This window comes from Saccoglossus kowalevskii, chromosome 21 (genome assembly GCF_978046115.1).
Source record: "Saccoglossus kowalevskii chromosome 21, keSacKowa6.1, whole genome shotgun sequence".
NCBI classification, from domain to species: Eukaryota; Metazoa; Hemichordata; class Enteropneusta; family Harrimaniidae; genus Saccoglossus; species Saccoglossus kowalevskii.
The window spans coordinates 23,591,242-23,604,678 of NC_140661.1; the positions used below are offsets into that span (position 1 = coordinate 23,591,242).

At 34.0% G+C, this 13,437-nt stretch overlaps 2 protein-coding genes across 10 annotated transcripts in view; one reads left to right on the forward strand and one right to left on the reverse strand.

The window, feature by feature from the left end:
• Nucleotides 1-5,017, forward strand: part of NEO1 (neogenin homolog 1) — a 102,063-nt gene extending 97,046 nt beyond the window's left edge. For 5 of the 9 annotated variants that reach the window (XM_085494766.1, XM_085494767.1, XM_085494769.1 and 2 more), the window contains 5 exons: nt 677-811; nt 1,090-1,170; nt 1,684-1,848; nt 2,257-2,417; nt 2,974-5,017. In XM_085494766.1, coding sequence (XP_085350892.1) covers nt 677-811; nt 1,090-1,170; nt 1,684-1,848; nt 2,257-2,417; nt 2,974-3,075 — 644 coding nt within the window. In that variant the 3' untranslated portion in view covers nt 3,076-5,017. 9 annotated transcript variants of the gene reach the window in all.
• Nucleotides 5,018-8,243: 3,226 nt separating this feature from the next.
• LOC100377859 (alpha-N-acetylneuraminate alpha-2,8-sialyltransferase ST8SIA3-like) lies at nt 8,244-11,070 on the reverse strand. Its single transcript, XM_006812284.3, has 2 exons — nt 10,633-11,070; nt 8,244-8,591 (listed from the first exon to the last, which is right to left on the reverse strand). Exons 1-2 carry the CDS (start codon nt 11,064-11,066, stop codon nt 8,306-8,308), a joined length of 720 nt encoding a protein of 239 aa, XP_006812347.2. The 5' UTR covers nt 11,067-11,070; the 3' UTR covers nt 8,244-8,305.
• Between the last annotated feature and the right edge of the window lie 2,367 nt (nt 11,071-13,437).

Sequence of the window (13,437 nt, forward strand, 5' to 3'; positions counted from 1 at the left end):
AACGTACAGCAAATACAGTACAATATAGTTAAATTAAAAGTAATATGCTTGTTGAAACATTCCCCTGATAAAATTGAGCATCATTGAAGCACCAACACTGTCTTGGTCTAGCCACGATGTTAGAAATGAGATTATGACAATATTATTTAAATAGCCATATATTAAGAATATTAAAACTTGATTGTGGAGTCTTCGTTGTCTTTTTGGGATGGACTATGTCGTAAATATAAATGACTTTGTTTCATATACATCGCTATTATTCCTACATGCAGTGTGGTATCTGTCTACTTTATGCTGAAATGCACCATATTTAGCTACAGTCTGTTAGAGGTGCACTGTGCGTATAATGTATATACTGTCACTATGTCTGTCTGTCTGTCCATCTGTCTGTCCATCTCCTGTCTGTCTCCTCTAACCGTTGTTTTTGTCTGTCTGATATGCACTGTCCTGCATACAGTTAAGGTACCATGCTACTCTGAAATTCATTAATGTGCAAAGACAACTGTTAAGTAAGAGTAAGCTTTATGGATGAAATTTACATTAGTTATTTTTTTTGGCCCAGTTTGTGTATAACCTACGAGTCTTTTACTATATGGTAGCATGCTGCCTTAACTGTCTTTATTAAAAAGCAAATGGGTATTGAAGGTTCTGCTTGTGTTATCTGTTGTCTCACCAGCCATAGCTACAGCCAAAGCTCTGCCAAATGGCAGCGTTAGTCCACCACTGAGACCTACTTACCCCAGGACCCAGTTCAACACTCCAGTTACTACCAGTGTCAACCGAAATCCAACACTAGAACACCCTAGTACAGGTAAAACGAAAAAACAAAACAACCAAACATGAAACTAGCAAACACAACATGTCCACTCGCGCTCTAGATTAATGCATGCCTGCATGATGCTGCTTAGCTGTGCGGTAATGATTAGTTTGCAAACAACCTTATGCTTAATTTATTCCCTTAGTTTTAAAAACTCCTCCTTAGCGTTAGTGTAGTACACCTGTTGTAATTTTAAGTTAAGTTTGCATGATGCATGGCATGAGATTTTTATTTTTATTTTGTTTTTTTGTTTTTGTTTTGTTCCCACCTAGAATTCCGTGTGAAGACCCAGTTTAATTACCCTATGACTCGGTCTCAGTCCCTCGAGAGGGCAGGGTTTATGGCAAGTTCAGGTAATTTGTTTTGTTTGCATTCAATAAAAGCTTGACCATTTTTTTTTGATTGTCTTTTTCTTTGCTGCCATTTTAAAATTGTAAATTTATCCTGGGTTTATTGTAGGGCAGCCATTCTGAAAATCTTAAATTTTTATTTAAGTAAAGACAAACTTGAAATGGTCATGCTTTAATATTTTTAGTTCGAAATATTATTTTGTATATAATTTTTGTATGATCCTAACCTATGTAATGGGAATGGTTTTCTACCCCTTTGACTGTTTTATTTGCATTTTAAGTTGATTGGAGTGGTTGGTTGTGTCTAGTTGCCACTGGTTGGTAGTGGTTGTCACTGGTTTGGGCCGTTAATCACCTGCACTTGGATGTTGAGCATCAATGGTTAAGCTAATCATATAGCATTAAGTAGCAATTGTTAATACAGGTTTGAGGACAGGTCTTGGCCAGATTGCCGTATTTCAAGCATTCTTAAGTAAATGCATAATATATTCATTAGACTTATTTCTGCCTCTTTAGCTGGTTACCATAGCGACAATACTACAATTTCATCGGATGATGGAACAAAGACATTGCCACCATCATTGTCAACAACGCGACCCAGTGGGCATCCACTCAAGAGTTTCAGTGTTCCTGGTCCTCCACCCCCACAGTACCCAGGTGCACCACCACCAAAACACAACAGTAAGTGGTTTCCTTTGCGGCATACTCTGCTTCCTTCCATTTACCGACTTTCTGGATCTTTTGTCTCTAGCAAATGGTAGCCATCTTGGATGGATTGGAAAAATAGTTCCTATGGCGTGGGATGTGAATTAATTCAGGTTATACATGCATTACCAGGTATATAGAGAGTTTGTTGGTTACCAAGTCTTATATATAGCAAATGGCAGCCATCTTGGATGGATGGGAAAGATAGTTCCTATAGTGTGGGATGTGAATTAATTCAGGTTATACATTCATTGTCTATAGAATATGTTGGTTTCAGAATCTTATAGCAAATGGCAGCCATCTTGGATGGATTGCAAAAGGTGGTTCTATGGTGTGGGATGTGAATTAATTATGTTTACTAAATATATGTCAATATCATTCCAGATAAACAAAGTCCAGTTTCGATGTCTAATACTCCATATAAAAAGCCACCACTTATTTCACCTGGTATTCTTAAAAGTAGAATGCAGCCAGTAGCAGTTAATATGCCTAGAGCTCCTGATGTTGCAATCCGGGGAACTGACCCTTCAGATTTGAGTGCGGATGTAAGTATTTGAGTGGTACATGACTTCATATAGATTATGCACTCAGTTGATTGCTTTGATATTATACATATAGGTACTCTAGGTGGACTTCTCTCAGATTTATTCTTTTCGTGATGATATCTTCAATTCTCTAATTTTAAGAAATATTTTTTGGCATTTTTGGTAAAAAGTGATATTTTTGACTTCTGGTTAAAAACCTCAAGTCTGTTTTATTTGATGTTATGCATAAAAGTACTACAGATGGACCTCTCTCGGATTTGTTCATTTTGTGATGATATCTTCAATTGAAATGTGCAATGCTAACAGCGGAGTTATCACAGCTGAGAGGCTGCTTGTTTTTGTAAATGAGGAATGTGTTGCTTTCACCCATGTACATAATTTTGACATCACAGAAGTGCCTCATTGTTATTTAACGACAAATATGTGCTGCTGGTACGTTTAATCACTGTAAAAGCAAGACTCAAAACTCAAATATTCAGCAATGCCCCAGCATGATAAAGATAAATTATTTTCATCATGCTACCGAATCTCACTAAGTATTGATTTCTATTTGCAGGGTAAATCTTTCAGTACAGAAGATTTGAATGCCGAGATGGCAAACCTTGAAGGACTAATGAAAGATCTTAATGCTATAACGTCAACTGAGTTAGAATGCTGAAACTACTCGACAAATTTATCAAAAAAAGAACATTTCTTGTATAGACATATACTTAGTATTATTATGTAGACAAAATGTAGACGGGGATGAAGAAATGCTTTTTTTCTTCGTCTCACCAAATGTGTAAATTCTATGTGCGTGGCAGCAAGTTCACCTTTGACCTCCTTCAAAATTTGAATATTTATAGATTTTAAGAACAATTTTTTTGATAATATGTGAGCGCTCAGATCATTTTAAATCTGAGAGCTTGTTTTTCAAAATCTGAGACAAAATGGTTCCAGATTATTTTTTTATTTGTGACATCTATGTCAAATAATAAGCCCCCCTGTACAGGGAAAATTGGTTTTCTACCCTTCATTTTTAAAGATGGGTTTTTATGTATTTCATGTCTGGAAATGGAAGATGCCATTTTTATTTCAGCCATGATAAATTATGCTAATTTGTACCTGTTGACCTGACTAATAATTTACAGGCATACACTTATCCAAGGAGTCTTGAGGATCAATAGATATATCGCTAATAAGATTTATGATTATTGTCAGTACTTCTCAATGAATGCTCTTGATCCACATGTTTCTTTTTGTAAATATTAATAATATACACACAAGACCTCATCACTGGCAGTAGCATCCAATTTATATTGCCCCTTTACTTATTTTTTACACTTAGAACCTTTCATATGAATGTGACTATGGAATGCTCAACTCTGATTGGTGGTTAAATTTGAATTATGCAACTCCAGGTGTCAAATTTGCATATTGATTAATTTTAGGTGAGGATTTAAAACAAAGCATGCCATTGGCTGAAAATTTAGTATATGATCAGAACAGAATCATGTACAAATTATCAAAAGTCTTTTAGTCATGTCATAGAGTACCCCCTCCCCTCAATCTTGATGAAACACTAAGTTATTAAATGCAAGTGCTTTATAAAAGTATGATTTTATTTTAATAATTGAAAAAGTACTTAAAAAAAGCCCACAAAAAAGATATGGTTACTAAACAGTTTATTGGTAAGCTTTTTTTAAGTGCACTTATACGTACAAATGCTAAAAGAAATTCTGCAGTCAGTTTTATAGTGTACGTCTCTAATTTTTATAATATAGTTTTTATTTGCATACCTATTTTTTAAGGAAATGTACGCCTGTCCCCTATTATCCACAAGCAAAATGGTGTTTGCTTTCTTCAATTTATGGAAGAAAAAGAGTTTTTGATACTTTCAAAAAAAGCCAATATATATATATACATGCTACTTCCAAGATGGTTTTGGAAGAAAATTTTAATTAAGCTTTGTACAGCGTTGTACAAAAAAAAAAAATATGTTTACATTTCTTGTGATGTACAGTAGTTGTGTACGAACTCATCTCAACACATTAGTGTCGGTGTCGGCAAACTTATTGCAAGGTTTGAAACCTCTGAAGGGTGTATAAGCATTTAACTATTACTCCGATTTGAGGTTGCCTCCTTATCATGGTGCTTCACTCAAGGTCAACAACTATAATGTATTCATCTTATATCGTCCTTTCAAAGGTTGTAATGGTTACCCATTAAAAGATTGTATCGGAAAAGAAAAAACAACAGTAAATAAAAACTAAATGAAGAAAAATAATTTGCACCAGCTAATTCAAGCTAAAATAAAGTATTTCTCCTTGTGCTTCAATGTGACTGCCATCTTAGTGTGTAGAGGATTCTGGGATATAAACTGATCAATTTAGATTTTATATACATTGTAGTCTCTGCTGCACTGTGCAAATATTCACTCTTGAAGCGCCTCTGATGGCCAAAGGAATAATCTGTACTTGTATGAATGTACTTAAAATTGAGATGAGTACATAAAAACCAGGCTTATTGAGATGTGTTGAGAATTGTGTCTGAAAGTGATGATTACTTTTAGAAGTGTATTTCGTTTCTGTCATCAATAAAGAACCTTGTTTTATACAGTCTGTGTTGTGTGTTGTCTTTCCAGCCTGACTCATTTATTCAAAATGGCCTCCCTCTGCTGTGCCCTTGTATGTCATTATTTTGCCAGGATTCTCCCTGGAAAATTCAGCAAAGATGTTTGTGTCATATCTCTAAATAACGGCACTGTATTCAGAATGCAGACATAATTGAATCATATGCAATGTTAAATGAATGACCTTCACTACTTTCAATTTAGAAGAGAGCCGAGCATACTCTAAAGAAAGAATTTATTCACATCAAAACTTAATTTATTTTTTACTAAAACTTAATGTTAGAATTAAATTTTACATTACAACATTTAATTCTTTCATTCCCATTGTCAACTTGTTCTCATTGAGAAAATAACCACCTGTGGTAATAAGGTCATTAATCTAATTAGGTAAACATTCTGATCAGAAACCCCAAGGAATATACTGTAAAACGTGTCTTTTTAGCTAGCATGTTATTTCAGCTAATTTCGCTAATCTGTAATTTCACTAATTCAAGATGTAGCTGATTCAAAATAAAGTATATTCTCACAATGAGATTGTTGACACTTTAGCTAAATTAAGATTCAGTTAATTCATGCATTGAGTCAAATTCGCTAAAATGGCATGTAGTTATATAAAAATGTTTTACAGTATATCTGTACGTCCCAAAAGAGCAGATTTTTTTTTCTTGAAAATTTGCAGACAATGTAAATATTTGAGGTATTAAGATGATACTTGATCTTGAAATTTGCTAACATCATTTTGTGGTAAACTTTCATAGACTGAACACAGATGGTGATAAATTTATTTATTCAAATAGAACACAAGTTGTGTAGTAATATGAACAACAAGTATTACTTAAGGCCTCGCAAAAAAAAGTTCCCGGTCAATTCTTTAAAAATAGGGTAAGCCTTTTTGACTCCCATGTGCGAAGCACATAATGGGAGTCTGCAGTTAGCAGTGGAACACACATACACACTATCTCAAGAACCATACATCGGTTTTTGATGAAACTTGGTGCATAGATGCTCTGGGCTAATGCGCAGATTTGATTAGGTTTTGGTAAAAATCCATGCTCGTTAATTACCTAATTTGCATGATTTTTAGCTGTTCCATGATTGTTCCACTGATGTCTAAACAACCACTCATTGGATTTTGATGAAACTTGGTACATAGATGCTCTGAACATATGTGCAAATTTGATTAGTTTTTGGTAAAAATCCGTGCATATTAATTACCTAATTTGCATGATAATTAGCTGAATTTTAGTTGTTTCATGATTGTTCCACTGATATCTAAACAACCACTCATTGGATTTTGATGAAACTTGGTACATAGATGCTCTGAACATATGCGCAAATTTGATTAGTTTTTGGTAAAAATCCGTGCATATTAATTACCTAATTTGCATGATAATTAGCTGAATTTTAGTTGTTCCATGATTGTTCCACTGATATCTAAACAACCACTCATTGGATTTTGATGAAACTTGGTACATAGATGCTCTGAACATATGCGCAAATTTGATTAGTTTTTGGTAAAAATCTGTGCATATTAATTACCTAATTTGCATGATAATTAGCTGATTTTTAGCTGTTCCATGATTGTTCCACTGATATCTAAACAACCACTCATTGGATTTTGATGAAACTTTGTACATACTTGCTCTGAACTAATGCTAGGTTTTGATTAGTTTTTGATAATAATCCGTGGATACTAATTACCCAATTTGCATAATGATTAGTCAATTTTCGGATTTTCCACTGATATCTCAAGTACTAATCATCACATTTCAATGAAACTTGGTACATAGATATCATATGACACTGCACAGACCTGATAGTTTTTATGGTAATATCAGTACATATTAATTACCTAATTTGCATAATTAATTAATTTTCAGCTTTTGATATCTAAAGTACTAATCATCACATTTCAATGAATCTAGAATTATGCAGACCCAATTAGTTTCCGGTAAATATTTGTGCATATTAATCACCTAATTTGCATAATTAACCAACTTTCACACTGATATCTCAGGTACTAAACATCACATATCAATGAATGTACATGGATGCTGTAGGACAATAGACAGACCTGGATAATTGTGGGTTAAAATCTGTACATATTAATTACCTAATTTGCATAATTAACCAATTTTAAGCTAAAGTACTAATTATTGCATTTCAATGAAACTTAGTACAAAGATGCTCTAGGACAATGTACAAACCTAATTAGTTTGGGGTAAAAATCTGTTCATATTAATTCCCTAATAAGCATAATAATTCATAATTTTTTGGTTCTAATCACAATTTCAATTAAACTTGGAAACATAGATTTTCTGTTCCATTGCGCAGACCTCATTAGTTTTACACTCAAATCTGTTCATATTAATTTTCTGATTTGCATAATTAGTTTTCAGCTATTAAAGTAATTTCGAATTATATTTAATGTGTCTCCAATACTCTCAGCACATGGGAGTTCTTTCTAAGCTTTCTTTGATTTTTTTTTATCCTTGCTGAAATGCACATTTTACAGAATTCGTCAACTGAGGGCACTGTATACTAGAAAAATAACTGAAATTTTGAGAATTGGTTTCCATTCGGTCAAAAGTGATCAAATCCCGAAATTACTTGATAAGCATAAATGTATGTAAACTAGGATATTCTTCGACATCACAAAGTTAAATTCCCATGTAAATGCAGAATATATGCAATCAGTGTTTTTTTATAAAAAAAAAAATCTAAGAAATGACAATTGTTGACAGTTGGTGAAGGAGCAATGGTATTGAAGGTTAAGATCATCCGCTAACCAATGTTCAGCACCAATAATGGCAAATTTGATTTTAATTCGCTATGAAGTTTTTGGGATTTTGCCTACACAGACTGAAATGAGATAATATTCAAATTAGCTACTTAATATGCACAGGCATAGCCCCAAAACTATCTATGTACCAAGATTTTGAGATTTTCCTTGCACGGACGGACACGCACCAAAACCATCTTTTTTGAATCAAAGTGCAAAAAAAATGGTGACCATCAATAATGGTAAATGACACTGTAACAAGTCGACCATTTTGAATTGGAACACGAAACAAATTACAGAATATTGCATCTGATGCAAAATTTTTCAAAAGAATTTTTCAAAACTGTTGGTTCTGTTCCGCTCTCTAAATGATCAGCCATACAGAGCGTTTGTAGAACCTAACAGTGCCCTCTGTGTTCAAATGTGAAAATCATTTGTTTTTACAAACTTCAATTGAGGTGCTTGACAGCTACGTGTGTTACAAAGTTTGCGAATTCAATTGTCGTTATTGCACTCCCCGATCGTTAACTTTAAGCCACCAAGTGCATGCATTTGTTGGAAATATGCAAATTCTGTCGGCATTTTGTGATATTTCTTGTTCTCCACATAGTCTTTTTCTCGGAAATTTTCATCATAGTGGTATGAAAGTTGTGTTCCGTGGTACGTTTTGAAAGGATAAAAACCGTACAAGTGTACTTCTCGGCAGATTCCCGTCGCAATAGAATACATAACCAATCCAGTAGACAAGCGCCTTTCTGTTATCCCCTTGGTTTCCCAATACCTAGAGAGATAAAATAATACAGAGGATTAATAACAGTCTGGATGACAATTTTTTTTCATTTTGGTTCATATAAACTTATTCTTTGAATACCAAATCAATTTTCACAAAATACACCCACATATTTTTTCTACATTCTACAAGACATTAGTCTTATTATAGGGATGAAATAATGTAAATTTGTTGAAAACTGACAATAAAATTATAGAAAATATTTTAAAAAGGTTTCATCAAAATTTTGGCTGAAGAACCAATGCCAGGTGACGATACGAACATTATTTCTTCTGATATGTATATGTATGACTGAGGTTATTACGAGGATACCTCAAAGTATGCACAAAGACAGTACAGATGGAGTATCGACCGACGTGCAGCGGAGGTCGATGCACGGCGTACTGTCTTATTATTAAACATCTTTTTTCTTCCAAGGATGGGAATGCTGAAATCCAAAAATTCCGGCCATGTTTTTTTTTTATAGAGAACGCTTACACATGTAATGATTCCATATTTGGAATTCGCATTTCCCAATATTTTGGAAAACTAATTATGTAAATCAGGTAATTATAATATGGCCAGATTTGATTATAAAACTAGTAAGGTCTGTCTACTGTAACAGTTCGTCTATGTACCAAGTTTCATTGAAATGTGATTAGAACCAAAAAAATTATGAATTATTATGCTAATTAGGGAATTAATAAGAACAAATTTCAACCCCAAACTAATCAGGTCTGTTTATTGTCCTAGAGCATCTATGTATCAAATCTCATTGAAATGTGATGATTAGTACTTGAGATATCAGTGTGAAAGTTGAAAATTGGATAATTATACAAATTAGGCGATTAATATGCATAAATATTTACAGAAAACTAATTGGGTCTTTGCATAGTCCTCGATTCATTGAAATGTGATAATTAGTACTTGGGATATCAGTGGAAAAGCTGAAAATTCATTAATTTTGCAAATTAGGTGATTAATATGCACAAATACATGTATTCACTCCAAAACAATCGATCTATGCATAGTTCTTGAGTATCGATGTACCAAGTTTCATTGAAATGTAATGATTACTACTTGAAATAGCAAAAGATGAAAATTAATTAATTATGCAAATTAGGCAATTAATATGTAATGATACTACCCTAAAAACTATCAGGTCTGTGCAGTGTCTTATGGCAGCTATGTACCAAGTTTTATTGAAATGTGAAGATTAGTACTTGAGATATCAGAAAAGCTGAAAATTGACTAATCATTATGCAAATTAGGTAATTATTATGCATGGATTTTTACCCAAAACTAATCAAATCTGCACATTAGTTCAGAGCATCTTTGTACCAAGTTTCATCAAAATCCAAAGGGTGGTTCTTCAGATATCAGTGGAACAGTCATGGAACATTTAAAAATTAGCTAAATATCATGCAAATTAGGTAATTAATATGCATGATTTCTACCAAAACCTAATTGGCCCAGAGCATCTATGCACCAAGTTTCATCAAAAATCGATGTATGGTTCTTGAGATATCAGTGGAACAGACGGACACACACACACACACTCACTAACTACAAAGACTCCCATTGTGTGCTTCGCACAAAGAGTAAAAAATGACACAGTCCCTGTTGGATATTTTTTCAAAGAGATCTTTTGATGAGCTAAGCCTACCAGGCCTGCCATGAAAAGAACAATTTCATGCAATTGCAAAAGTAAGCAATGACCTATTTAAATGTATCAATAGAAGTCGGTGTGGTTAATGTGATAGTAGATATTAGATCTGTAGAGTGGTGATAAATCTCTTACACATCGAAAATGGCTGGCAATCGGCCATCCCTGATCAGATAAAAAAATCAATGCATGTGGACATGTTCTAGATATTAGGTACTACCTAGGTGTAAAATTTGAAGAGAATTGGTCCAGGGCAGTCTGAGATACAGGTCCATAAGTCCCCAATTTCAGACCTTGTTCGAACGTGATGTGGGTTTATTTTATGAATTGTGACAAAGAACTTTGTGCTCAAAGGGCATTTTATTCACTGTACAAGAGTAATCTCACCTGAACATGCCATCTAGGAATTCACCGGGAATAGCAACTTGTAAATTTTTATTAAGTTCCCGCACCTCATCTAAGTAGTCCAACAATATTCTGAATGTTGGAATTGAATGATGATGAGCAAATGCTGGCACCCATAAAATGACGCGTCCAAATCGCTGTAAATCTGACTGAAACTTCATTCTCGTTGTGACCGTAAATAAACGTTCATACTTCTTGTCCAGAATGCTTGGGTTAAAGGTCAGTAAGTCAGTTCGCTGGCCGACATCTTTCTCAAAACCACTAACTTCTGGAAAGTTACATCTTATAATAAAGTCGTGCTTGTCAATCTCATCACCACAGTTGCTATGCAACATAATCCCACCGTTGCCGACAACAGCGCAGGTGTCAAACTGTTGACTCTGGAAGTGTTTCTGTTCAGGCAGGATGTTATACATGGTCCGGGGCACAGCAAATATATAGCGGGCATGGGAATAGTGGAAATGAATGGTAGACCCGATATTGACGTCTTTTTTGGTGAGGCTTATCACACCATGTGGATCAAAATACCTCTGCATTTGTCTCCTGTGAAAATTGATAACATTATTCTTCAAAAGTGATGAAATTGGTAGCCAATAATATCATCCCAAATTGAATGAAATTTATCCTACAGCTATGGATATGTTCTAGGTATTCAAACCAAGTTTGGAATAAAGAATTGGCTAAGCATGTGAACAGAAAAACAAACATAGAATGGGTGGGAATTATCAAAACATTGAACGAGTAGAAACCATGAAAACTTGGGATGGGTGGGAACTATGAATATCTATTCAGTCCGAGGATGGTACATTTTTTACCTGTCACATAACAAACCAAAAACTTTAATAGCCAATAGAAAATTATGTTCAATTCGTCCAAAGTTAAAAAAGAAATTGTAGAAAAATAGATTTAAAATTTGCAAATTGTTGCAATGAAATTATGGTGAAAAAATAATAGCGATGAAAGAGTTAACAAAGAAACAAGATAAAGATTCAGTCATGCCTTGCTGAGAGTTGAATGGAAGGATACATTAGGTCAATAAGAAGTAATGGGTTCCAGATAATATAACATGTCTAGACGGTGTATATTACTACATGTCATTAGCAGCAATGTGAAAAAAGGATGAGAGAAAGCAAGAGAAAAATAAAAGATAGATATTAACAATCAGACAAATGTAATCTTTTTACTTTTAAAATTTTATTTCATTTCTTCTCTCCGATCAATGATCTCACTTACAATTCTTTGAGAATCACAAAAATCTAATGGGAAAAAAGAATTAATTATATTTTTCCCCGCCCTCTGAATAAAAAAAAGTCTGGCCTAAATGTAATTTCTGGTTATGTGCTTGTAAGGGCGTGTGTCTGTTGGGCAATGTACTCTAGTAAATAAGGTATTAAAATTCAAGGTGTTTCAGAGCTGTATAACTTTATAATTCTAATCACGAGACGGTCTCAATGTCATATCAGTAACTTACACCTGCTAATAGAGATTTAAGTCTCTCTCTCTCCCTACAGTAATCTGAATCCAACAACAGTACTATATATATACACTTCATAGTTAAGTTAGCTTATACATACAATTGTGGAAATGACAGGCAAGTATTCAGACAACAGCTGCTTTAATACTTTTTCATCAGTACTGTTTACGATATATATATATATATATTCAGACCCTGCCTGGTTAATTAAGTAAATTTTATTTGTCACTATGAATCTTTTAGAAGAGAGAAATAGTCAACAATTATTAAACAATTCTTTTTATGGTTTATAACTTGTCATTTTTACCAATATGACGAGATAATATTATCTAGATTGTCTGTGAGGTTTTGACATTTTTGGGCACTTTTAATAATCAGTTTAGTAACCATGGTGATGGACTACTAGCCTGACGAGGTTACGTGAGTTGTGCCTTTTGCTGTGCTCAAAACCCCAAACGCCTGACAGAAAGTAGTTTTGCACTTCCCTCGATGATTTGTTGTCGGTACCAATCAAATTGCAGGAACGCAGATAATGACAGCCATCAAAGAGTAACCATTCACGGCAGAGTTTATTTGTTGACATAATTTGTGATAAGGTGCTGGCAAATTTTTTGATAATTCTGAGTTGAAATGGAGCATTCTATGGCTTCCTTGAAGCCAAAATCACTATCAGACAGGTCACAGTTGAAGACTGTGGTCACATGTGAACCCTGGTCAGTCAATCAGAATTTTTGGTTGCCAGAGGATCTGCTCCCCATTGTAAGGGGGCGCATGGCCTTGGCATGTGGGTACTGCGCCCCTGTTCCCTTGTTTAAAAAAATCACTGCATATCACCTGTCAATGCCATGGCAACAAACAAAAATAATCCATAAATAAATGTACAGGTGGACTACATTGATGATAATCATATAATGCAATGTCATAGTACTGTGGAATACTTTATTTTCGCTGGAATTAATTTTCGCTGAAAAGGCTTTTTGGGCGTTTTGCTTGAAATTTATTTTCACTGATTTTTGATGAGATTAATGTAAAATATAGGAAAAAATGTATATTTGCTAGATTTTATTTTCACGGAATCATCCCTTCAGCGAAAATAGCGAAAATAAATTCCAAGCGAAAATAAAGTATTCTACAGTACATACCATCTTTAATAGACCTCCATCCTAAATTAATGAGAACCGTCCATAATGTGAGATAAGATAATAACATAACATACCTTTCATTTGTAAGTAAAGTGCTGTTAAATTTCCACGGTCTTTGCATTGATATCCTGATTTTCTCTTCTATCTCTGTCATATTAATTTCAGCATCAT